Source organism: Aythya fuligula, chromosome 1, assembly GCF_009819795.1.
Source record: "Aythya fuligula isolate bAytFul2 chromosome 1, bAytFul2.pri, whole genome shotgun sequence".
Taxonomy (NCBI): Eukaryota; Metazoa; Chordata; class Aves; order Anseriformes; family Anatidae; genus Aythya; species Aythya fuligula.
The window spans coordinates 23,478,638-23,505,599 of NC_045559.1; the positions used below are offsets into that span (position 1 = coordinate 23,478,638).

General features: G+C 43.6%; 1 protein-coding gene across 1 annotated transcript in view; it reads left to right on the forward strand.

Moving 5' to 3' along the window:
• The first annotated feature begins 416 nt into the window (after positions 1-416).
• The window catches only part of WASL (WASP like actin nucleation promoting factor), a 49,703-nt gene continuing 23,157 nt past the window's right edge, over positions 417-26,962 (forward strand). The window contains exons 1-2 of the mRNA XM_032188273.1: positions 417-927; positions 25,941-26,075. Of these exons, the coding sequence (XP_032044164.1) occupies positions 808-927; positions 25,941-26,075 (255 nt within the window). The 5' untranslated portion in view covers positions 417-807. The remainder of the gene's footprint in view (positions 928-25,940; positions 26,076-26,962) is intronic.

The following is a 26,962-nucleotide window of genomic DNA, read 5'->3' on the forward strand; positions in this document are numbered from 1 at the left end:
GCTCGGAGCCCCGCTGCTCCCTGCCTGTGTGACCGCGCAGAGGGACCCGCTGCCGCACCGCGCACACCGCCCACCCTGCGCCATCCACCCGGTAATGTGCACGGTGGAACTATTCACGGAAACCTGCTTCTTTCAAAGAGAAAAGGTCAATAAATAAATAAATAAATAAAATAAAAGGTTCTGGAGTTACTCGTTGAACGGCTTCTGACTTAAAAACCCTGACAGGAGCCCGGTGCCGGGCTCCAGCCGCGCTCCGCCTGCCCCCATCCCGGCAGCGGCGTCGCTAAGCCCCGCTCCTTCCTCTTCCCCTCGCCCTTCCTCCTCCTCTCCTCCTCCTCCTCCCGGCAGGTATTTAGGGGGAGGCCGGCGGGGAGAAGCCCTGGGCGAGGCGAGGCCGCGACGGGGCGGGAGCGGAAGGGAAAGGGAGGGAAGGAAGAAGGGGAAAAGGCGGCGGCGGCGGCGCTCTCGCTCCGTCTCTCGCCGGCCTCCCCTCCGCCCGCCGTGGTCTCGCCCGCCCCCGCTGCCATGTTGGATCGTGCGGCCGCCGGAGCCGGGCCGAAGTTGGAAGTTTAGCCCGGCGCCCGGGGCGGGCGGCCAGCCAGCCATCGGCCGGGCTGCCCGCCGCCCTCCGTGTCCCCGGCCCCCAGCGGCAGGCTCCGCCATGCGGCTGCCGTGAGGCGGCGGCCGGACGAGGACGACGACGAGGAGGAGGAGGAGGAGGAAGAAGAGGAGGAAGAAGAAGGGGCCGAGAGCGCCAGCGGTTGCAGGGCGGCGAGGGAGGGCAGCGCCGCCGGGCCGGCCCCGGCCATGAGCGGCGCCCCGCAGCAGCAGCCCCCGCAGCCGCGGCGGGTCACCAACGTGGGCTCCCTGCTGCTCACCCCGCAGGAGAACGACAGCCTCTTCGGCTTCCTCGGCAAGAAATGCGTGGTGAGCCCCGCGCCCGGCTCAGGGGGGCTTCAGGGGGGCGTGGGGGGGGGCTGCGGCCGGCGGCTCCCCCTGCCCGCTGCCCACCGGAGCTCCGGGGAAGGGAGGGACCGGGCCGGGGGGGCTCGGCCGGCGGCCCCGGGAGGGGAGCGGGCACAGCCGGCTGGGGAAGTTTGGCCGCCCCGCCAGGCCGGGAGGAGCCGCGGCAAGGCCCGGGCCGGTGCTAGGCCTGCCTCGGCCGGGCCGGGCTGCGCTGCGGCGGCCCCGGGGCGGCATCCTCGGGAGGCTGCTCGGGGAGGGCACGGCGCTGCAGGGGGACCAGCCGCGGAGCCAGCTCTGCGTCTCCAGAGAGCCTCCGTGTGCGCTACGGTGAGGCTGTACCCGCCTGTGTACGTAACAGACAGCTTCCGAAGTCAGCTTTTGAGTTCTTCGCCCGCAGAATATCTTCTCGCGTGTTGGTGTAAAGCTGCTCAGCTGTATTTAACAAACAGCCGCTTGACAGCTTCAAAAGTCAGTTTTTCAGTTCTTCATCTTCAGAATGCCTTCTTGTGTGCTAATGCAAAACTCTACTCATCCCTATTTTTAAAAAAACAACCACTGAACAGCTTCAGAAGTCAGTCTCCTTTTGAAAAAAATATAATTCTTTCAGGAAACCAAATCACTGTATTTCTGAAAAAATGAAACGAAACCTGCTCCTCTTGTGGAAACGACCATTTGGGAGCCATTTCCGATGGGTACCCGGCGCCCTGGGATGCTCCGTGCCCAGCACGGAAGCGCTGCGGTGCCGTGGGGATGTTTTATGGGCTGGAAGTTGTGGCTCGGAGCAGGACGTCGGTGATCACGGTGCTCCCACATAGCTCTGGACTTTGAAATGGTGCTGCCGGTCAGGTCAGCCCCGTCTCCCTCAAGGGAAGCGAGAGGTGTAGTGCCCGAACAGGAAGCAGGTGATGTTTACGCTGGGGTGAGCTAAATCTGAGATGCTGTCACAGCAATTAGGTTAAAACTGGTCGGAAGGTGTGATCGCAAAGCACGCAAAGAGGAGACTTTTTTTGTGTGTGTGAAGTAATGCATATGTAAGAAATTTTTCATTGAAATATTTTCAGGCACACATTTCACATGTTTAGCTCTTTAGCAAAAAAAAAAAAAAAAAAAAAAAAGTAAGACACCTCCAAATTAAAAAATAGTGGAGGAACTTGTGTGTTTAAATTTGTTTTCCTTCAATTCAGATTTTTCTTGCCAAGTGAACACTTTGTTACGCTCGGCTGTAACACTCACCTACTCAAGTTCTCAACTCTTCTGCATAAATAACGTTTAAGGCAGGCTTTGGAGGTAAATATCTCTGTAGTATCTGGGTGATGTGATCTGTGGCAGGTTGATAGCTTTGTAGACATGACTCGCTTCATGTTTTTTTGTAGTTAAGCATTCTTGTGGCTTATGCTGAATTTCGGATGACTTTCCAGTTGAGGCTTCCCCAGCTGTGGCCTGTTCCTTCCCCTGTTCCCCCTGCCCTACATGATTTCCAGGCTAGGTACAGGCTCATCTTATTGTAGTGGAGGGTCTCTGCCATATACCTGAGTGCTCAAGTCCAGAAGGCCATTAGAGTTCCAGAGACACTAAATCAGATGTTTTAGGCAGAGCCAAACACAGTGGCAGTTTGGAAACTGATTCCTGAACAGCTTAAACATCTCTGTCTCCGGGTTGGAGCGGGCACCTGGGGATGGATGGTAACTGCCTCAGCTGTCCGGTTTGAGTCCAAAATGCCCATCAGAGCCTGATGGTGTGCTCAATACTATTGACCTTTTGGCTCGACTGTAACTCAGTGGCAGCATGCTGTGCTGGTGAATGCCCTTTTTCTGTAATACTTGTGATATTTGATCTCTCAATATGCACATTTGAATTATTCATACTTCAGGCAAATAAATGATGCTTTTTAGGAAAGGAAAACCTTGCAAGTTTCACAGGATGCTGCGAGCTGGCTTTCCTACACGTTGAGCTGACTGCTACAGGTGGCTTTTCTGCCAGGCTAGGGCATGGGTTCGCTGCTTGATGTGATGCATGCCTGCCATGTCAACATCACTTCAGGTTAGGTTTTACCTAACCTTTTTATGTGACTAGGGAAGCGAATGCAACAGGAACAGATGAGATATTCAACTACAGTCCTAGGTACTCTTTTTGCGCTACTAACTTGTAGTGCTCTTCTGGAGGGCACAGTGCTCACATCACTCTTGAGGGTCCTGGTTAAGAAGGCGCCTGGCACCGCAGGGCTGATTTATTTCAGCAGCCTTTCCTGTGACTGTGTTTGTTTACAAGGCAGCTACATTGAAATAACACTGAGGATTCCACCAGCCAATTTCTGTTCTATGGAAATTAAGTAGCTGAATATTGATCGAGCACTCGCAACCTCTGATCTTCAACATTGACATAATTTTGATGGCATCTTAAGTCATTATGACTGATAAACACAAATTACCTGGGAGTGATGGAAGTGGTGAAGAGACATAATTGTGTTTGTGTTGCTGGGGTGATACCATTTTATGGAGGACTACTGATACTTTGGGGATCTCATTGCCTAGTAGACAACTGTACTGATTTTTGACTCCTGTTTTTTTAACTTGCTGAGCTGTAAAATGCTGGTTTGAGTCTATAAGCGATCAAAATATCTTTGAAAGTTTAATCTGTAAGGAGCAAAAACAAGTCATTGGCTCATAGCTAAAGCTTTAGCTACAGCTAATTGAGTTAAAACTTGGATCCAGATGTAGAACTACTTACAGTAGGTATCCAGCACGTAGCCCTTCAGGACTTTCCAAGTTACATAGATATATGTAAAGCACTTAACTAGCTTTCATTCAGATGTGACATTTGTTACCTGTCAGGTATAAAACCTACCATCCGTAGAAGTCTAACTTCTTTTTATTATAAATAAGTGTATTTAAACTTACCTTAACATGAGCTAGTAGATTACTTTTTTTATATATTACTGAAATATTTTCATGATTGTGTTGAACTTCGAAGTTTTTCCTTAAATCCCTGTATGTCATTCACTTCAATTTCATCATAAGGAACGAGTTTAAGAAAAAATGTGAGGTGTCCAATTAATCCATTCTAATAAAGATACTTCATTAACTTGCATGATTTATAGTGCTCAATAACGTCAGTGATAAAGAATGAGCTAATTTCTGTAGAAATAGCTTTATATATATGGGAGACCTCAGGAAAGCAAACATGAGAACTGTGTAACACTTGATAACATTGGAAGTAGGTAATGGAGCATGGATATTGTATACTGCTTAGAAGTGGGACTCGTCACTCGGACAAGGGAGTAAGGCAAGGATTAGCTTGTTTGTGAGATCTCTCTGTAGTGATGTGGTAAACAGGAACTGGTAAAGAATGCAAGAAGAGAAGTGACACAGCAGTAAACTAAGAAAACTATTTTGGCTGCTTTTAAAACTGCATGTGACCAGAGTAAAGTTGTCAGAGCCAAAGGAGAAGTTGCAGTAATAGTTGAGATAAAACAGAGTGAAAATCTAAGTGTGTGTGTGTGGGGGGGGGGGGGTTAGATGTTGATTGATAAGAATTAAAGATTTTGTCCATCTCATAAGATTACTTGTGCCTGTGAAAATAGCATCAACTAGGACTCGATGGCTGACCACAGGCCTGAGAAATGGGCAGCATCATGTGGCAGGGAGGTGTTGGGGCTCTGCCCCTTGGAGTTTGTGCTGCAGGCTGCGCATCCACAAAGGTATCAGAGAAGCTGAGATTGTCTCTTGAAAAGGAGTTATCCCTTGGAAAGATAGGAAGAACGTAGTCATCTGTTTAGACAGTGGTTGTGATTTCATCTTCCCTTATCATCTTAACTGAGATGTGGGGGAGAAGGCAAAGGGCACCGTGTAGCGCACTGAAGCGCAAGGATGTTGAGTTGTGCCTAGATGTCTTTTCTGTATGTCTGTCCTGTTTTCTCAAAAGCCATGTAACATCTTCAGATGCCTCATTAGGGAAACGACACCACTGGATACTAAATGACGTGTCAGCAGTAACCTTCCATTCTAGAGAGAATGCCACTGGTTTTTGACAGCTCCTCTGAACTAAATCTGTGCCTACAAATTGATTTTCACAGGAACAGGTCAGACTGGAGCCTTCAGAGCAAGCCATCGTCCCCACACTGCCTCCATGTGTTTCTTGTTCTTACTTTCCTTACAGCCTACTATTACACTAAGGTAGTGAACTATGCAGCAAACAAATAATTTACTCATGGATGAGAAATGTTGAGACTACACGTGAATACTCTAGGCTTTGTCTCATTACTGAAATGTGTTTGAGAGAAAGTCATAAAGTGGGATTTAGTTCCAGATTGAGACAAATTCAGATGTTGGAGTTCCACTGAAGTCAGTAGGTAACTCTGGCTCTTACCTAAATCTCCTATTCAATTTATCTTAAGATAGAAATTCAGCCTGTACTTGTAAATTTTTATATCTGCCTGAGTGACCGTAGAGGTCGCATGTCTCCTGACTATGTCAGCTCATGTGCTGCACACCTGGATGTGCAAGGTGAGTCCTGCTACCCAGCTCAGTCGCTGTGTATCTTTGTGAGGAAGCGTTATGTGCTTCTAAGCATAGAGGTGATCTAGTAATATCTGGCTGGAACGAGTTCCTCGGTTCATTAAGGCTTCAGAGCTCTTGCAGTCTCTTCTGAGCTACTTTGCAGACCTTTCCCCTGTTTTGCAGGTAGTTGAGTGCTGAAAGTCTCTGTGGTTAATGAGCCGGTCCTGAATACCACTCATGCTCCTGATAATGCGCTCTGGAATCTTGCAGCGCACAGGCCCAACAGGATGAAAGCAATTTGTAGTCACAAGCTGCTGTGTTGCAACTCGGCAGCTCTCCACAGCTAAGAACCAGGTGGAGGAATTCAGAGGAGCCCAAAGATGGAGCACACGTTTTAGTGTAGAATTCAGGTGAACGTTCATAAGATGCTTCGACTACGGGATTTCCACCAAGATGTCCAGGTACTGCGTGTTAAGGAGAACACATAAGGACGAGGTAGTTTCTTGTGAGAAGATGAAGACCTAGTTCGCTCTTTCATGTGAATATGTGAAGGGAAAAACTACTTTGTTGCTCCTTTGATATAGAATTTGTGATTTTCTCTGCTTTATCTGATCATAAATATTGACTTGGATCTTGTTGCTAGAATGTTTGCTCTGGGGCTATTTCTTCTGGAGTTTTCAAGGGTCTGGTATAAGCCTGATCTGTAGTAAGCAGAGCATGGAAGTGATGCTAACCACCACCTCTTCTACCACCTCCTTTCAGAGTAGAAAAGGTAATCCTGGAGATTACTGAGAGCTTAGATCTCAAATCTCCTTTAGTGGAGTTATGATGCGTCTGTCCAAAGAAACGTCACGGCCTTTTCTGTAGGGCTCCTGGCCTTTATTGCTCTGTTCTTGGTGTCTCTAGTAGGGCAGGAATTCAGAACTTGTTTACCACTGCCGTCGGGTAGTAGCAGCTGCAGGTACAGCAACAGCAGCATTATCCACCAGCAGCTCCTGTCTCAGCACTGGAACGTACTGAAGAGTTGAAGTGATCTGCATGCGATGATTGTCATGAAGAAACATTGTAGTAGTTCATTAACCAGCATGACAAAAGGCTTTTTTATTATTTTTTTTTTCTCTTGACCTTCTATAGGCAGAGCTGTCTGCACTGGAGATGGTTTTGGTGAGCTTTTCCATGTCCTTTTAGGATGCTTGCTGTTCAGTTAAAGCACTGTGGTAAGATTCACGGTGTCCTCGCTTCCACTGAGCGTGTTTCGTAGGCTTGTCTCTTGAGCAATCCTAGTAGTACAGAAATAAAACTGAGTGTAGTGCAGAACACAAGGTTTCATGACCTAATACCTTGATACTAAAATACAGGAAGCAGCGAAACTGTGTCATGGGCACTAGGCAGAGTTGCTTCTTGGTAGGTTAGGGTATGATTTCCTCAAGAACAGTTGGCATTATGTGTTGCTTGGGCAGAGAGGCATTATTTTAATTGCCAGCTTTTCCTTGTAACAGTAAATCATGCAAAGTGGGTTTAGCAGAATTTGGAGTGCATCTTCATGGGTGGTTTTAAACAGCCCCCTCACGCTACCAGGACGTGACTTGGTCAGACGCTGTAGATGTAGTCTTGTTTCTCAACATATTTGCTTGGGTACACTGCCATACTAAATTCTGTGGCTCCCAGACATGTTGTTTATGCCTGGGTAACCACTAAAATGGGCAGAGTAGCTATGCAATTACATTCCTGGAGTTTTCCAGCTACACTCTAAAATTGTAGTGTGCTATGATCTTTGTGCAGCAGGAGCAGTGTGCTAGGAGGGCCAAACGGAAAGAGATGTAACACAAACAGTTACAGGGACACTCTGGCAGAAAACTGCTCACTTGCTAAATGCCTTACTGAATTTGAAGAATTTTCAACCACCCTTGGGTTAAGGGTAGATAATTCTCGTGACACCTCTTCGTGTTTATGCAGTGCAGGACATTTTAGGCATCTCAAATCAGTGTTCTGACATTGAAAACTTACAGTTCTGGTAGAAGTTCATTAAAGCATCTTACAAATTACTCAGTTCCTGTAGACTTAATGTTCTGAGGAAGAGCTCGTTGCTGGCAAGGGAAGTGTTGCAGCAGAGCTCCCCAGTACACTGGCAGATTGCATCTCACCTTCGTTAGGCACGTGCCTTCATACGTGCATCCACAGCGTGGTGAGGCCATTTCCCTATAATGTTTAATCAGCTGCCCTTAAAATCCTTACTCCAGGCAGCTTTTTTTATTTTTTTTTTTTTTTTTAAGTTTTCTGAGGAACGGTGTTAATGGATTTTCCAGTTTTCCAGTGTGTCTAGCTTAGAGCTGAAAGATCACATTAAGGCTTGCTAATCAAGGTTGTAAGTGTTTCCATTTCTCTAAGATGATTTCGCACACTGTTTTGCCCGTCAGAACTTCATGTGCAATTCAGAATTCCCCCATTTCATCTCATTTCCCTTCAAAGTGAATGTGTTGCCTTGCCTTTATCTCCCCTTGTTAATTAGCCACCGTGCAGCATAAGAGCAGTAGAGCTAGACAGGAACCTATTTGTGCTCTATAAGCATATTTTATATGCTGGGGTACTGAGTCTGCAGTATGAGTAACACCAACCTACTGAAAGAAAATAGCGTTTTCTCCTGTTAAAAGCTAAGAAAACTGTATTCCATTACTTGAACTCTTAGCTATGGAAAGATAACTCTTTGCTTCTGAGTTTGCAAACACTTCAAAAACACATTTGCTCTTATTATCGTTGATGATTGCTTCCTCAAGGTTAGCCAAGACACTTGGGAATACCTTACAAGAAAGGTTAAGTTAGAATATGGATTCCTAAATGACATCTCTGAGCGCTAAGTAGCGAAACCTAATAGTTGCCTTGCTGTTCTGCAGGCTATAAAGAAAGATTTGAATATTGGAATTTGGCACTAAATAGTAAATGGTTTCTCCCTCCTTGAAGTGACAACCAAAGACTTATTTACACATACGTGACATGTCGATAAGGAAAGAAATGAATATCAATTTTTGTGTTAATCTTTCTAAGCTAGGGGTGAAGACAAGTATAAAACGTTCTACCACTTAAACTGCTTCTGTTGTAAAATATACCATTAATATTCTACATAGAAAATGTGTTCTTTTTAAGGAAACAGAACTCTTTTAAGATTGTTGTACAGCAGATTACTGTGAAGTTGGTAATGATATTTTAGGAATCAATTTAGCTTTTATTTCTTCTGTAAGTCCCATTCAGCTGGTGTAGTTCAAAGCCCTGCACTATGACCTCTGTCCCCTGAATTTTGCATCTCGGTTTCTATTAGGGCTTCTTCCACTCCCTCATTGCATTTTTTTTTTTTTTCTTTAAAGAGGTTTCTGCCCTTCTGTACCAGCAAAATGATTTCTTCCCCTTATTTCCTCTTTTCCCTTTGTCCCTCAGCTGCCTCCAAAACTTCCTTTTTTCCTTCCAGCCCCTGCATCCACAATCTGGAGGTAGGAAAGTCTCTCTTCCTCACTGTTCTTCCCTCCGTTCCCTTATCTCCCTGTTTCTTGGTTCCCCAACATTGTTCTCGCTGATGAAGCTGGTGTTTCACCTGGCACATTGCTCTAACCAAGCACACTTTACGTTCTCTTAACTCATCAAAGCATCGCAGGAGGAGAGGCAGTCTGTGCCAGCCAGCTGTTGGCTGCTGCTTTACCGTGTGCTTCAGCCTGAGGTATGCCCGTCAGACATCTCTCCCTAGTTCATCTTCGCTGGCCCAAGGTCACTGCCAGCGTTGCTATAGAAAAGAGAACTGGCTGAGAGAGGGGGAAGCACAACCCCAGTGGGATATTCCTCAGGCTTCTCGCGCTGCTCCACCCTCTGCTGCGCTTTCTCCAGGGAGGACCAGGCTCTCCAGTTTGGAAGCGGCTATATTAAGAAGCTGTATACGGGAAGATACAGCTTCAGCAAGTCCGCAGGCTGAGATTTGAAACCACAGAATTGCTTAGTGCTGCTTTGAGTGAACTGTAAGTTATTTCCTGCTCCCCTAGCCATGTGATGGCTCTCCCTGAGCACAGCTAAGATGTGGCCGTTCTCTGTAAGGAGACTTTTTTTTTTTTTTTCTTACTCCCCCTCAGTCAGCCAAAGTAAATAGAAACATCACTTGGCTGGTGGCACTAAATATACACAAAGGCATCCAAATAGGCTCCTCTCTTTAAAACTGTACTTGATTTTTGTGGTTAACTGAAAAGAGGAAGAAAGCTATGAACATCCTGTAGTGGTATGTATTCTGTGCAGTACCGCAGGCAAAAGCTTCCCCTTGGTTCGCAAAGAAGGAAGCAGTAGTTTCTAATAAATAAAACACACGGCTGTTTTTTCTTTCTTTCTTTAGTCTGTACCTGATAGTATCTCAGGTGTGAAACTTGTTTTGTAACTGGGCACGCAGGATTATTAGCTCTAGACTTTGTTGAAACAGTTAACTGCCAGGTTACTGAGAAGTGTAGGTTTGGTGCTTAATTTTACACAGCTTTTTATCAACCAGTATTTTTTAGCCTTATAATACATATTATAACTTCTACCTTACTTAACCAGCAGTGCTGGCCTCTGTTTTCCTGATAGTACTGTTTTCAGCTTGTATAGCTGGAAATTTTCATTTAAATCTATGTAAGGTCTTATAGTGTCACTGCAACAGAAAATGCTGATTGCTCTTGATTTCTGGAGCGCAGTAGTGATTCAACAAACATTTATCTATTCTTGGAGGAAGTAAGTGTTGTGAGACATTGGTTACATTCAGGTGCCAATGTCTGCCTTCTGGAGAGACTTAATACCTTTGTATCTCTGCACAGCTCCTGCCCTCCTTGTCTTAGTTCAAGGTCATACAACGTGCAGCACGCCTAGAGGTGTTTCAGTTTTGTTTGATAAGACGGATTGCAATGGATTTTAGTGCCAAATCCTTCTCTAAAATATGCCACTCTTCCATCATGGTTTTAATTTCGTCTTTATGTCATGTAGGAGGCATCTCAGTACTATGTTTCTTCATTTAGACTTTTCCAGTATGGTCTGTGGCAACATCTCTGGCCTTTGCTGCCTGTAAACAAGAAGTCTGGTCTGTTCCTCTGCCCTGTGTTTGCATTACTTAGCTGAGGGTTGCTTAGAGAGCAGGTAGGTGTTCCTGCTGCTACTTCAGGCAGCCCTGGGTAACCAAGGGGTCTGTCCCTCACACTGACCACACCTTTCTGTCCCTGTAACCAGAATTGGTGTGTTCAGAACACAAGATACCCACGTAGGGTGCGTAGAAGCCTTGTGCCAGAGGGACATATCCTGTCTTTTCCCTTGCCTCTGGTACTACAGCTGTGCTACTTCTGCTGATGCTAACAAACTGAGGCAGGGCAGCAGCATGAGCTCAGGCACTGTCCTGTGGTTTTCCATGGTGTTAAGTTTGCTGGCATGCTTCCTGGCATGGGTTTGGGTAATGCTAGCTAGTAGTCACCTACTCATCCCAATTTAATGAGCATGGGTTTGAGACTAGAATGGTGTAAGCACCATTCCTAATGGGTGGTGTGGGCAGGGCTGACCTTACCCATTTGTGTTGTGTTGGAGAACAGTGAGATCCTCTGTGTTGATGCAAATTCTCCCATACCATTTGCCATCAGGTCCAGAAAGTGGGCAGAGTCCTAGTTTGTGCAACCTGTAAAATAAATAAATAAATACCAGCAGACAAAAGCAACTGTAGTAGTGGGGTTTGGTAGATCCAAGGGAGCCATTTGTTCCAAAATCTCTATTCACATGTGCATTGGAGAGCAAGGGGCAGCTCCACTGCTCTCTTAACTGTCCTCTTTGACATCAAGTCAGAGTCCTGCCAGCAGCAAAATTCAATCTTGTCTCTCTGCTCTCTGAAACGGCTTTTGGAAACCTGAGAAAATTCGGGCGACTGGAAGTTTCCAGCAGGGGAGAGCGTGCCTTTGCATGTAGCAACCTACTGCAGCAGGCAGGCTATCAGGTGCATCTGACATGCTGTGAACACAAGCTCATAAGGCTCCTGATAGTCTTCTCTGATTTCAGGGGGGGGAAAAAAAATAAATATTTTGCCTTGTGGTAAGGAGATCAGGGTAACTTGGAGCCATTCTGCAGACACTAGGTGCAGCAGGGATGACCTGAAGGGCTGCTGCATTTCACTTACTGCACTTCTTGATTACAGAGCACAGGCCTACCAAGCAAACAAACTCCTGGCCAAAGGACCAAAAACTACTCTTCTGGTGGGTAGTTTGTAAGTAATTCAAGAACAGTCCTGTGTGTCTTCAGAGACTCCAAAGGTCTGTGCTGAGGGCTCTTCAAGTCTCCACTGCAGCTGCATTTTGGAGAGGTCCAGCAGATTTCTGCCAGTTCAGACCCAATGTTTTCCCACTTGAGGTCCGGAGGTGGTGCTAGGGAGCGAGGTAGCATAATGAATGACAGTAGTTTAATCATCCTGTGCTCTGTCTGTTTTGGTGTTCCAACCTGATCGTTTGGTTCTGTCAGATGTAAATGTGTGTGGCTTTTGCATGCACTGGGTCTCAGATAATGTCTGCAGAGCTGAAGCATCTAAACGTTTGAAGCTTTCCACTTCTTTTCTACTGTCCTGTGATCTCTTCTTCCAAAACGCCTGCCTTGTACAACGCAGCACTGTCAGGACTGGCCTCCAGTGGATGCTTGATGCAGTACCAGCAGCTCTCCCAGAGCAGGCCATTTCTCTTTCAGAGTGGAAGGGAGGTAATAATCCAGCATGGATTTAGAAGCTGAGTGCTTTTAGCCTTAATCTTGGGGTGGTGACTTGCACGGCAGCTCTGGCTGCAGTAATTCTAGAGATGAAGTGGTGCAATGCCAATGTCTGCGTGTTGATGTATTGCCTTGGAACCAACTTCTCCAAGGTCACCACATGCAGACAATCTCTGCGATGTGCCTCAGAAGTAGCAAGAGGCCTTATGTGGTTGGTTTGTGCTGCATACACAACCAGCTGTCAGCGAGGGTGCCTGCTCTGTGTCATCGAGGCTGTTGCTTATACCAGATGCACTGGGCACTTTGTTGAAGTGCAACAAGGAGGCCTGTTATGGTCGAGTAACCTGGTCCAAAAGTGGAGTAACTGGCATCACTTTGGAGTTCCTCCGAGGACCATGGTGTCTGCTGCAGAGTTGAGGCTCGTACCAGGGGACCAGCAGAGGTGGTGATCCATGTCCCAGGTCAGCTCATGGAAAGCTCTGAAGTTCTGCACCGTGCTGCATGTCTCATGAGGGGTGGCAGAGGCCTTCTGAAGGATGCTCCTTCGAGTAGCTATAGTACTCTGCAGGCTTCATTCATTGGTCAAGTTGGCTGGCTTTTCAGTTTACTCTTTAAATCTGTCTTCTTGCTAGCCTAGATTCCACTCTTGGACACATGGACTATTTATAGAAGTGTTTTTTCCTCCCACCTGGTCAAGCTTTAACTTGTGTCACTAATACAGTCCCATTGCCATCTTCCTGCAGGAAGATCACTGGTGTCTGTACCACAGCATTGAAGTTTCTGGCAAATTAATTTCTGGGCCTTTTTTAGGACCCAGTTACACAGACTTCAATCTGTTCATAATGCTGAATATCCAGCAATTGATATTGCGTAGGTCCCACTCCTGTAATTACTTCTTCCAGCAGACTGGAAGAGAGATCCTTTTTCTATACCCATATTAAGTGTTTTGGGTAGGGTGTCATTTTTCTGGAGCTCTGTCTTAATCGGATAATCAACTTGTTTTCTCTAAACTGCATACACCTGGGACTGATATTATCTTTCATACACTCAACATCGAGAGCAGTCCATTGCTGTGCTAACAGACTGAGGCTGTGCAAGTGCTCAGAGCAGTGGGTGCAGTTAGCTGGACACGAGGAAAGGAATATTGCAAAAACTGGCAGCCTGGTGTCTGCTTTGGCACAGGGGAGCTTCCTTCAGTCACCACAGCTTAAGTTGCATAAGTGCGATTATGGAAGATTATCTCACTTCCAAATGTGTTACACTGCTGGAAAAATGCACCACTGTCATTAGTAACCTTTTTTTTTTTCCGCTTGATAGTTACAATCACTATTAAATTAGCATTTTTATTGTTAGCAAGTGTGTCATTGCACTATGCTGTCTCTGCACCGTCACAAAACCACCGTAACCTAGTGCACAAATGGAGGCTTACAGAAAAGTGACAAACATCAGACCTGACCGAAAAGCTGCTGCCAGCTCTTCCAGGCAGCAAGAAGCAGTGACCCTGAGTGTGTTCACCTCGCTGTCAGAAGTTCTAGTCCAGGTGAAAAGGCCTCTGGAAAGTAGTTCAGGAACTGAGGTACGTAACACTTCCAGTCTGCGGCCTGGTTAAGTTCATGGCACTGGCTGATGGGACTGCCAATTCGGTACGGACTGATTATCTTCACTATTTCATTTTCACTAGGATCAAAAGCAAAGCTTTGTAAAGATCTTTTTCATCAAAGATACTCGTTTGGTTCAACAGGTTATATTTCATTAATTCAGGCAATACTCACCAAAAGAGTATAGGTCAGATTCAGTCCTACTAATGATTCTTCTAAATGTTCTTCAAAGCAAATATTTTCTATCCTAAGTGTTTAAAATACCTTAGACTACTGTATTCATCTTAATTATATTGATGGCTATAGATTCTAAGCTCTTGCATTATCTAGCCTAATATTGATTTTCTTTGCCATAAGCTTTGCTTCTCACACGAGATGCAGTGTTGAAGGTAGAGTAAAAGCACTTGTGTATTATCTGTAAACTCAGACTGGTGCGTGCTTGCAGCACCTTGCACAGCATGTTTGTTATTGCTGCTGAACAGCGTTTGCAAGTTATACTTGTGAATAGGGACACAGCGATACTGAAGGGAGAAGTAACTTCAGCTCTTGCAGGGATGCTGTTCTGGCCCATTCAAGCATAAATATTTAAGAATAAAAGGTTGAGAGAGAACAGTATTGCTGCCTCTGTTCCTAAGTTCTGTCTATGGTTGCACATTATAGCTGCTGTGTAAAGGTGTATGACCAGTGTTGTACTGAAGAGAAGTGTCCTGTGATTAAACTGGAAACTGGTAGGTTTTCTTCATGGACAGTATTTAAATACAGACACTGAAGTGCAGAGGAGAAATGCATCCTGCTGCCCTTTCTACAAAGCTCGTGCTGTATAAAGAAATGCTGCATCTCATTAATGGTAAATGAGCAGATTCTTTACAGTTTTTGCTGTTCTAGTTTTGCCTAGCAGAGCAGGCAGCCCCGTGATAAGTGAGTCTGGCACCCTAAGGAGTTGCAGAGGAAGAATTGAGGCTTCTGGGAAGGAGCTTTCCCGTTCAGCAATCCTCTGTGCATTTATTTTTGGGTAGCAGGCAGTAAGTTTAGAAAGGAAACTGTCAACTCCATTGTTAGCAAATTTTGACTTGCAACTGTTCTTGAAGTCCTGACTTGACATAGGGCTTTTATCCTGTTCTTTCCCGCCCCTGAAAATTGAGTATTGTAAACCCAGGGGTTTGTCTTCATTTTTTTTTTTTCTTTTTTCCAATGAATAAACTACACCCAAATGTTACCTTTATACTGTTCATTTGGATGGTCCAAAGGGAGCATGTACCAAAAGCACAAATGGCACAGGGGAGCCTTTTTATGTGGTAGAAATTTACCATTTATAGTACATGATGTGAGAATTGTAACAAAAATCTTTGAGCTACAGAGCCTGTGCCATAGCAGATGGCTGAGGGTAAGCTCTTAATGCAGTTTCTAAGAGTCATAAATAGTAATACCAAAATCCAGCCTAAAATATCCCTAGTATGTTTCATGCAGCTTTCTTTAGAAGAAGAACCTAGATGTAGGGAGGAAAATTTGTTTTATTGAATGGGTCTGTTGGAATTAGGCTGCAGTGCCTAGTTCTTGAAACTACTTCTGTCAGATGAGTGGTTCCTCTGGTATTGACATCACAATTTTTCTATGCGTGCTTGATCTCATGATTTTCTCAGTCTCTTTCATAAGACTTCAGGGGTTCTTGTTGCTCAGACACACATGTTGTTCCTGGAAGATACTCCTAAAAATGCTGAGAAGGTGGGAAATGACTTTTGCTTTATTTAATAAAAAATAATTCCTTTTACTATCAAGTTTTGGGACTCTTGCTTTGTGCTCTTTATTTTTCCATCTTAAAAAGGAAGTGTTTAATATACTGAGTAAAAAGTGCTTACAAAAGCATCAGTATGTTTTGTTATTCACAAAGCTTAGGGCTGTGGTTCGTCTAAAATGGAAATAGGTGGCCTACATTCAGATCAGGGTTTGTGTAGTGTTGGCCACATAAGACCACTATTCTGTGACACTGATTCCAAATTACTAAAATTTGTTTACAAATATTTAAGTTAATATTTCACTCCATGGTATGTTAGCAAATTCATTGCTTTGGACCTACAAAGAAGGAATGACCGGTGACATTTGTAAGTGTTAGCTGTAATAAATGTCACTTTAATCAAGGCTCATCCCTTGTGGTGAAAGGATATCTGTTTCCTTATCTTCATGGCTGTAGCAGGTCTGAGACTGAAACAGTCAACAGGCTATGAAATAGTAATTGATGTTCATGCGTTGTGGAGAAAACACGAGCTGCATGGAACTGCCTCAGCCCTTGCTGTTAGCAGATGAGGTAAGGTGGCCATCACTCCCCAGCCCCCAAACTCCAAGGAGTGGGTTCCTGCCTGTGGCAGCCTAATGCTGTTTTCTTCATCAGCAGTTCTTAAAGCACTGTACAGAGGTAGAGGTCACTCCTCTCTGTAGCACAGATAAGGAAAACAAGGCACGGGCGAGAGATGAAGACAAGAGTCATGCAACAAGCTGCTGGCAAGGCTGTATTTAAAATAGTGTTCTCCCAGACATTTATTTAATGCTTTCACTATTCGGTATGTCTTGTGCTCTCAAGGAGCTTTTAGCATTGGATCCCCTGACTGGGCTTTGAATTTGGCCAGGTATCAGGTAACTACTAAATCTTCGTGCTCTTTTTTTTTTTTTTCTCTCCTAGTAGCATACCTACTTTTGAGGACTTATAATTGGGAATAACTTTTTTCATAGCGGACTCAGTTATTGGAGTAAAATATAATCTTATGCATAACTATGAGTTTCTTTATCTGACTTGAATTCTCATAATGTTTTTGTTTTTTTTTTTTCAACCAGGGGCTGCTGCAGGATGAATTAAAACATGTTTCTGTGGTGCAGGGAAAGTGGAAGGGGAGCTGCTTCTCTAAGTACCCTTACATAAGTGGATTGAGGCTGCTTTATAGGGCAGGCCCCCAGTTATATACACAATTGTGAGACCAATTGCTGGCTATTATTCAAAGAGGTTTTACTTCTAATAGCCTTTTCTCAAATTTGTTCATATTTTGAAGGGAGCTCTTTGTTTTGTGTTGGCATGAAGTTAATGTTTGCTTATAAAAGAGCCTTTCTTTTACATTAGTTTAAGCTGGTTTATTTCAGTGTTCTAGAAGTATTTGAAGTCAAATTCCTTACGTTATGCCCTCAGTTGGAAAGATCATACAAAAAGTTCACCTGAATCTTACCTCTTTAAAGCAAATATATTTATTTTAAATCTGGACAAGGGATTACAAGATGCTGCATAACACTTTCAAGGGCTCATTGATGATTATTCCGGAGCTAGAAAAATTCCTGAGGCTTATGGTTTGCATCCTTTCTTTAATCAATGTAACTGTTGGTTTGAAGACTTTCATTGTTAAAATGGTGATGCATATGCCACTGAGCAGGTCTCTAAAGAGTCTCTAAAGAACTCCAGTGGGTCCAGCACTTCTTTAAATTGTCTGTTTTCCTTTTATGAACAAGGGTCTAATTCTGACTCATTTTCTTGAAGGCATTCTCATATTTTCAAAGTAGATGTGAAGATCTGTTTATAAGAGTCTGCATTAAATACAGAACTAAGCACCTGCAAAAAGGTTGTGTAGGAAATGAAATGGCTGGTGAATGCTGGAGAAAGAGGACCTTGGTGCATGAAAGCAATGGGTAGATGGTAGAGGAGAAGGGAACATTGAGTCAGAAGAACAAGTTTCCCTTACAGCCGAGTTAGTGGTAGAAGGCAAAACAAGTTTGAGCTCCAATTGTATCCCGTAAGTCGCTTGAAACTCTTGATTCTTGCCTTGAATCTCTGTGGCTCAACGCCAATCAGGGATATCTGTGCAAGGCTATGAAATGTTGTTTTGGGAAGCAAGTAATGTACAGATCTGTACATTATTTTTTGTGTGTGTGTGTGAGTATCATCCTAGTCTTTAAAGTCCTGTTTAATTTACAGTGGCTCACAAGGTAGATTTAAAAATTTAATCTAAAAATTCCCTTAAGCTTTGAAAAAGAACAGTCCTATAAATAGCTTGTTTTTTGTAGGAAAAACTGCAAGATATTGTGTCCTCTGCAGTGAGACTTCTTGCCCTGAAGGCAGTAGGGCTGTGAGAAACTTGTGGCAGGTCTGCCCACAGCATGCTTGTTTTTTTTCTCAAAGTAACTAAATGTGTAACTTCAACAACAGCACAAATAATTGTATTTTGTCATGTGCCTGCTGCTTGCTGGCCAGCCAGGATTTCAGCAGAGCTAAGAGGTGTGACAAAGCTGAGTGAGCTGGTAACACTGCAGGAAAGCAGGAAGCATCCGTGTTTAGTTTCTTCATAGATGGAAGCTCCAGGTTGAATGTCATCTATGTTAGCTGCTAACCCAGGATGGGCCAGCTCGGGGTGCTGTAATGCTGTAATCGCCAGCCTGCTTGGGGCAGTGGCTACGTGACAGCTTTGGAGGGCTGAGGTCTTGAAATGAGGTTGTAGGCTTTAAGAGTATCTTCCATAAAAACATTTTTTTCCCTCTGTTAGATTAAGATCCTTTTGTGTCCAAAATAATAAGGAATGCCTGAAGTGGCTTTGTGCTGTTCCATAAACTTCCTCTCTTCCTTCTCCCTTCAAATAAGCAAAAAGCAGTGTCCTTTATGCTATGGCTTTATTTTTAATATGGCCCAACTTTGCGTGTAGGTGGGAAAAAGATATTTGCTTCTATGCATAATACACTTCTAAATCTGCAGGTGATTGTGGAAAATTAAGCAATGAAAAGAAAGCTTTAAGCTTAAAACTGGACATAGTTGGTGATTGCAATAAATAATTCCACAGGCAGTGGAACTGATGAGGCCTCCATGTCTGGCAGCTGAGGAACTTTCCAATTTGCACCAAATAAAGCTTTTCTCGTGTGCCTGGGTATTTACAAAAGGCTCTCATGTGAGTTCTGTCAAACAAGGTGAAATCTCTCTTCAGTTTTCTTGTCTGTGGAGCAATCGGTCTGTCTCCTGAAAATAATGTCCTGCAAATTGTATTAAAATTAGAAGATTGTTTCCAGCTGCTTAACTTGTTGAAATCTGCCAGCAATCTCCGCAAGTTCTCTGTTTCTTGTTTCTGTGGGAAATGGCTATACAACCATGTCTGTAGCATCTGAAGTTGACTTTTTGCAATAAACAATTGTTTTCAGAGATAAGTTTATAAGTAATTATTTCAATGTATCTTTAGTAGCTAAAATAGCTGGGAAAGTTGAAGTAATTGCCATTTACCCAAATCGCAAATAAAGAAGTATCCAAATCAACGCTCGTGTGAAGGACTCATCTGTGAAGGTTTAGGAGACAATCTAGTGCTAAGATGTAAGCCAGATTACACAACTCCCAGCCTGGCAATTTACCAAATTTCAATTGCATAGCCAAGGTATGGAATACCTTGAAAGGTATTTCTATCTACCCAAAAGTCTCCATGGGTGGACTATCAAGCCAAGGGCATCACATGCTGTACAAGAAGCAGGAACCTTAAATAATGTGACCCACATCTCTTAAGGGAAAAAGACTAAAATGGTGGCTGAACACATTTACTTTACCTATTGTGTTTCTTCTATCATCATTACTGAGTGGGGCCCCAGTCCTTGTGTTCTTCAGATAAAGGTGTCAACAGGAACCTGAACAAGTCTCTTCTCTCTCCTGTTCTGTTCCTTTGCGTCTCCATCCCTTCCCTTTCTAAAACTGCAAAAGCAGGTGGCACTTACTTGCTATGTAAGCACACCTGTGAATATTTGAGACCTCTAAAATTTGATGAAGGCTTTGATATTTCTTTATATTTCTTGCTATGGGCCCTAAAGTGGACCTAAACCTTCACAGCAGGCATATATGCTTGAGAGGTGGATCCCCTACTGCCCAGGGCTGAGAAACATTGTAGGCTCCTGAACTTAGCCAAGCTCAAGTTTTCCAAGTTTCTGTGAAAGCACTAGGAAAACTTTGTCTACTGTAGGAAATGCCTGTGCTACTTCCAATGTAAAAATTGCACACTTGCATGTTGTTTAAGTGGTCTAATTAGTGTAGGGCTCATCTGAACAGAGACAGGCTCATTTGGTTCCTTTAGAAGCACATTTGGAGGAGACTGCAGTGTGCCGTCTGTAGGATTGCTCAGAGCTGAGGACACCCAGCCCGGAGGTGGGTTATCAGCCCTTCTGAGCAGGATGGGAACGCACTGTTCCTGCATGGCAGGAGACAGCCTCAGCGCCAAGAAAACAGCAGCGTTTCTCTTCAAAATGGACCACTGTGCAGAAGGGAAATCAAACCACCAGGGCATGGAGCTGTGATGTGCGTGCCACCACCAACAGCCTTCCCATGAGAAGGGGAGGAGGTTCCAGCCTCTGGTCCACGCAGCAGCTTCTGTTGATGCTCTCTGTGTTAAGAGTGATGAGTTGCAATGCACAGGCTGTGCTGAGCACTGCAGAAGTGTTTTTGGAAGCTCCATCTATTTACGACAGTAAAGATAAGCTGATCAGCACAAAGGTATTACCACTGTCTGACTCTGGTTTAGTTCACTTTGAATAACATGAGCTTATTAAGGTGTTGACATGTAAATGTGTAATTATTTCAAGAATAGATTTTTTGAGGTAAACTAAGACTTCAAGCAATGCTTCTGCTCGATTGACCAGTGTGATTTTTTTTCTGTGAAATACTTGTATTCTAGAGAAAAATGTCAGCCACAGTTCTGTCTAATTGGCTAATTTTCTGTAGACTAATCTGATTTCTTACAGTTAGCTACCCAGCATTCTGGCTGCTGCTGCTGCTTTCCCTTTCATCACTCTTAGTGAGTTTCCATCTCCTTTTTCATGGCTTAAATAATGCTTGGCTAGTAGAGATTTCCTCCGTAGCAAAGCTTCCTGTCCTTGCCGTGGTCAGGATTAGAGTTATGCCTCAGTAAGTGTTTTCCACAGCGAAGTGGTGCTTGACTTCACACCTCTGTTCTGGAGCCCGGCCATCAGAGGCTGCCTGTGACTTCCCCCTGGTTTGATGACACTCAGTGGCAACAGCCCTTTATTCGTGAACCCTTGTAGAAGCAAACTGCAAGCTGTCCTCCTGGGCTTGTATCAAAGAAGAACCGAGTGGCATGGGAGCATCCAGCATCGTCACCTGGTCAGGCTTCAGGGTGTTGGCTTAGGATAATGAGGATTGCAGCAGATATTACAATGCTGTCCTCCAGTACCTGCTCACCAGTAGTAGTATTGGTCGGGACAGCTTTTTCCAGATATCTACTTTAAGGAAATAAATAGAAATACTGGTGTGTATCCTGGTAGGATTGGGATTGCACACAGTTAGCCAGTTCTGAATTGCAAAGTAGCATCGTAGCATTTTTCGTAGAAATATTGAAGTAGCTAATTGTGTGCCCCGAGACTTTCAAGCTGAAAGTCTTCTGACAGACTTCCTGAAGAAGCTATGGGCATTATATCAATATCAGCATGCTTCTTCAAGAAGTTGCTGTGCCTGGAAACAAACCGCAGCTAGCTGTGGTCTTGGGTTGTAGGGCAAGGTTGTCCTTCAGTTTTCTTTGTAAGATACTTCCTGGGGCTGGGAGGGGTAACTAGGAGAAGAAATCTGCCACATGGGATTTAATTGCCTTTGTATACATGAGTCTGCACCTCTCTTGGAAAAATCTGGAGCTTTAAAATTGGAAAAAAGACTGAAAGTCACTGTTTTCAGAAGTGTTGTCAACGTGCAACACAGCAATACCGAACCATTCGAAGAATACATTATACTCAGTTGTATTTTTATGAGCACTAAAATGGGAGTGATTAAGCACTGGAACAGGCTTCCCAGAGGTAATTTGGGGCCTTTAAACTTAACTGGGCAAGACCTTGAGCAACCTGACCTCAGGGTTTTGCAATTACCCTTGCTGTAAGCCAGAGGTTGGAGTGGATGCCTTAGGGAGGTCGCAGCCAACACCAGGTATCTGAGGCTCTTTGATTGTGGCATTGCAAGCAGCTGGCAGCTGTACTGGAGACCTGTATGCTGGCAAGGATTCTGCTGAGCTGTCCGGTGTGATGGCTCGCTCTTGCAGTCAGGCGTGCTGCTGTCTGTGCTGGCTTGCTTTACTGTTTCTGAGACATGCTGAGTTACTCTAAGGAATTAATTAGGTGTCTGCAGCAAGCATTTGTACCAGAAGCTGATCAAAGTACTCAGGTACTTATTGCCCAGCTGGAAGCTATCGGCACGGGTGTGAGCCACCCCACAAACAGGTGGTGACTCGTTGTGGCCACCTTTTGCAGGCAGAGGGTGTTTCACGAGCCCGGTGCTGATAGCACATATCCTGCAGCCTGCGTGTCCAAGGACGAGACCAGCTCTGCTAGTGAGCTGACACCAGGTTTACTGCTTCACAGCTCATTAGTGTGGGGGCGTGACGAGTCCCTGGAATCAGTGGCATGTCCTCCTGCAGGATGCTGGCTGTGGGAACGAGAAAGGGAACCGAGGGGATTGACTCCTCTCATTCCCTGATGGTTGGGCTGGCTTCTTTCTTTTTCCTGTGCACCTTATCCAGATACAAAAGTAAGTAAAAAGGACAAAGACCTCAACAGAAAAATTAAGCACAGCAGTAGGATCAACTTCAGAATCTTTCTGCTGAAAACACAGCAATAACTATTAAGTATTAAGTAACACAGAAGCTTACTGAAACTCAGAAAAAACACCCTAATTACTTGGAGGATTTAATGGCACTCCTCTCCAATTCTGTCTGTGAAGTCAGGGGTAGGACTTCATGTGAAGACACATTTACGTACATCTTTAAAGGAATACTTCTAAAAGGAAAATTAGTTTCAAGAATGGTGTGAGAAACTGAGCAGTGTATATTAATTGGCTTCAAAAGACAAATTGAATGCAAATTCAAAAAAATACCATTGAATGTGTAAGTTACAATATTTGTGTAAATGTTCCCAAATGCTGCAGTTCTGCAATTGAAGTTGAAAAATGTCAATTAGCATGGCTGAGATTGGTAATGAATAGCAGTGCATGAAGTTTACGGGTCATAAGTTCAAACACTTTTACAAGCTGTGTGTGTACATTTCCAAAGGTTGTGGATGATTAAATATTATTGTCAACTGTCTTCTAGAAGCTGAGCAACATAAAGTGTTGTAAAACATCAGCCTCCATTCATTTTCATCATACACAAGAATGAAGTAGAAGGAGCTGGATGTTATTGTCCTCCTCCTGCTGAAATACAGCTTGTTTTCTTTTTTTTTTACTGTGTTGTCCCTTTATTTTTTTTTTTTTAAGTGGTGTAATAGTGGAACTCATAATTATGTTTTAACATGTGAGAACCTCATTGTAGTCTGTCAACACTAGGAATTTGCACAATGCTAATTAGTAAGTTAAAATGTAATTGAACTCTGGGCTTGGTAGGTCTCAGAACAACACCTGCTTTAACAACACCTACTTTAGATGCAGCGAAATTGTTCTCTAACTTGCAAATTGAGCTCTGTGCTCAGAGTATCCACGTGTAAATTAAACCTAGTGTGATTACACAGAATGAGGACACTGTTTTTGTGTAATGCTCTGTCTGCTCATGGGGTAGGTTTTTTATGCAATCATCATGGAGTTATGACAACTAGGGTTTGCCTGGATAATCCAGTTGGTGTTTTTGCTGCTAGATACAATAGGAAGCAATTGGTAGTACACCATTTCTCAATGCAAATAGTTCTTCTGGACCTTGAATGTAAGGTGCATAAATTGCTGCCAAAGCCACCTTTTTCTGTGGGTAGGCCTGCTGGGAGGAGGCTGGTTCAGTTGGACTTGTTTCAGGGGGTTGAGAAGGCTTCTTGTATGGACAGTGGTTGAATGAAATGTCTTCTTGGTTATAACTGTACGGTGGCACACCTGTCCTCCTTTTTGTTGTGGTGCCTACAAGATTATCAGTTTAAAAAGGAGATGAAATGGCAGAAATGAGAGAAAAGGCTGTTAGCAGTTGAATGAAATATGGGCAGTCATACCCCAAATCAAGTCTTTGCCTATTGCAGCATAAGGGAAAAGTAACATCTCTTGGACATCTCTTACACCTGCGGTGTCCACCAGCAAACTGTTCTCTTGTGGTTAATTCAAGGTTCCCTTTTCCTCACCTGACGAGTCCAGTTATGACTAAATTAGTTGCATAACTCTGTAGGTTATAGGGAGGGAAGTCTTGCTTTGCATTTAGTTGTAGAGCATCTGAGGAGCTGACTGGAAAGCTCTGAGTCAGCTCTGACTTCTTCCTGCTGGATACCTCAGTGGTGAGCAGTCGGTCTTACTACCTCTGAAGAAATGGTTGCAAAGAGGAACGTGTGAAAATTGCATCACAGGGCTTTGCCAAAGTTTATAAAGCTTCCCTAGGGAGTAGCTGTCAGTTCAACTAATTACTTTGCCTCTATTTTAACCAAACTGGAAGCTTTTTGATAAGAAAAACTCCAAGAAGCTCAAGTGGTCTTTCGGTCATTGTAAAGCCATTGAAAAGTGTGATGTCAGTGATGGTGATACTTAGTAATCATCATCATAGATACTTAGTACACCACTAGATGTTGACGTAATGCACCAAGGTGTGCATTCTGGATAAGCCAGCTGTTCGGCGAGCAGTGCTGACGAAGGTGCAATAATGCTGGTAGAGTGGCTGGGGAAACCTAGTATGGAGCCTGTTGCTCAGACCACGTGTCTTTTGAGAAAGTTCTTGGAAATGTAACAGATCTATGAAAAGATCAATGTATTGTCCCTTAATGGAAAAGAAAGCACTTAAAAATACAGGGAAATAGACAACAAACTAGAAAGCAATATTGTTGTTGCTCTTAAGTTCAAAATGCTAACAAAATGGGTTCATGCACCATAAGTCTCATCCCCAGTCTAAGAAGGATGTGGTAGGACTGGGTAAGATGCGTTTGAGAGTTACAAGGGTAATGAAAGCATAGATGTGTTATTTCTATTCCTTTTTTTTTTTTTTTTTTTTTTTTTTTTTTTGGTGCAAGGATGACTTAAAACTAGTATCGCTTCTTTAAACAGTAGTAAAACTGTGGGTAAGGAGCTATAACAGAATATCTATAACAGCATGTGCAGCATGGAGAAGCAACCAAGGATTCCTACTGTCTCCTAGCATAAGAACTAGCAGGGATGATGAACTGAGACTACCAGGTGGTACATTTTTCAATCAGAGGAGTTCTTGACACAGTGTGTAAGTGAATAGTGACACAGTCCTGTATGCTGGTGTGATGCTCAGAAGTTCACGTGGAGTCAAGGAGAGATGAGATAAACTCACAGAGGAAAAAATACATGCAGTAAAACACATGTGCTGGCTTAGGAAGGCTTTGAGCTCCAGCCTGCCCATGCTGGGGGTCTGTTCCCATGGCAGAGAGGTGTCCTGCTGTGTTCTCTGCACACCTGCCACTGTTACAGCACAGACCCTGGGCTGGATAGCCTCTGGTCTGTGCTGTGACAGAGGCTTTAAGCTGTATATCCTTGTGACTTGGCTACAAGATGAAAATTGGAGCCTTTGAAGAGTGTTTATTCCCTCATAGGACTTTTACAGTAGAACACAAATTATGTATATATTAGAAAATATGTTCAGGTATGTTTCCAGGCACGGAAGCAATCTGGTGTAGAATAATATTTTAATAAAATATCTCAATTTGAAACAGGACAATTTCACATTGCCAGCTGGGAGCAATCCTTCATGTGAATTCCCAAACCATGCCAAAGAATTCTAGGGGTTTGCTAGTTGGCATAGGTTAAAATCGTGCCAGAGATCATTTTTAACAATTAAGCAATATAGGCAGTTGCATTCCAATACCCAGGAGTGTTTCCAGGCCCTGTAATTTACAGCCTGCATATTGCATTTCTATTCAGTTTGAAGTAATGAACAGAAAAATGTAGTAGCACAGTAGGGCTTCTCTGTGTGACTGCCATAGTTACTGGTCTGCCTCTTACAGGCAAAGTCTTCTTGCTGATTTTATGGCCAAGAACAAAATGTTCTATTAGGTTCTTAAGCAATTTAAATCTTGCACACAAAAAAAGGGTATGGAAGCAATGTGGGGTCATTTGAACTTGCCTGTGTTACCACCTGGAAAATAGTCTAAAGTTGCTGTTTAGAATAAAGATCATTAAGAGTTGCTCTGCTAAAATGTAAAATTTATTGGTTTTACCTTAAAAGTAAGCACTACTTTTCCTTTCTAGACGATGTCTTCAGCAGTTGTTCAAATATATGCAGCAGATCGCAATGCCATGTGGTCAAAGAAATGCTGTGGTGTAGCTTGCCTTGTAAAGGACAATCCGCAGAGGTCATATTTTATCAGAATATATGACATTAAGGTAAGTGTCTTTTCTCTTGCAGACTGACTTTGTTATATTCATTCTCCATTTTGAATTGAATGAGTTTGTGTGATTGTAGTTACACCCATACGCAGATATTCTGAAGTAAATAGTTGTACACTGAGCAGTTCATTGACAGTACGTATTAATAGGCATGGGCAACTTTCTTGGGTGTTCTAAATTTAAATTATTTCATAGATGTCAGCTCTTACAGATGAAATAAAGATATGATTTTCCTGCGGCTCACAGAAGCTGTCCTCCACTAATCAGATTAGTGGAACCAGTGAAAGCCAGTGTAGTGTCACTGATACGGGTAGCTGCCAGAACTCTAGCAGGTGTTAGTACCTTGGCTGGTACTAATAAAGTACATGCTGCGTTCTTTAGGGATGAAAACCAGAATCTTCATTTTCATGATCAGTGTGTTCATGCACAGAAAAACTGCAGGATAAACATTTGCTTTTCCCACAGTATTTGTATTCATACTGAAGATCTCTGTCCGATTCTAATATTTCACTCAGGGCAGTGTGAACTAATGCATTCCAAGATGTTTTTACAGCAAAAAAAAATGATACCTAGAGGTATAAGTTGTATTGACTTTTGCTGAGACTTTGGAAAGCTTCCCATTCCCTCTACAGCTAGGAGTAGCTCCCTGTCTGTCAACATTAATTACTTGAAGTCTCTCAGATTGACTCAGAAATGCTAGTTGGCATTTACACTTGTCATTTGGTCACTTCATTATTAGGCTTAGAAACTGTTCCTTGGGTGTTGAACCATAATGCCATTTAAATATATAAAACTTGCTTAAAAAGGTGAAATTTTTGTTCCCTTGAAGTTAAGTGTTTTCAGGTAAACCCTGAGCTGGTAACATGCTGGTGTAAGCCTCCCTT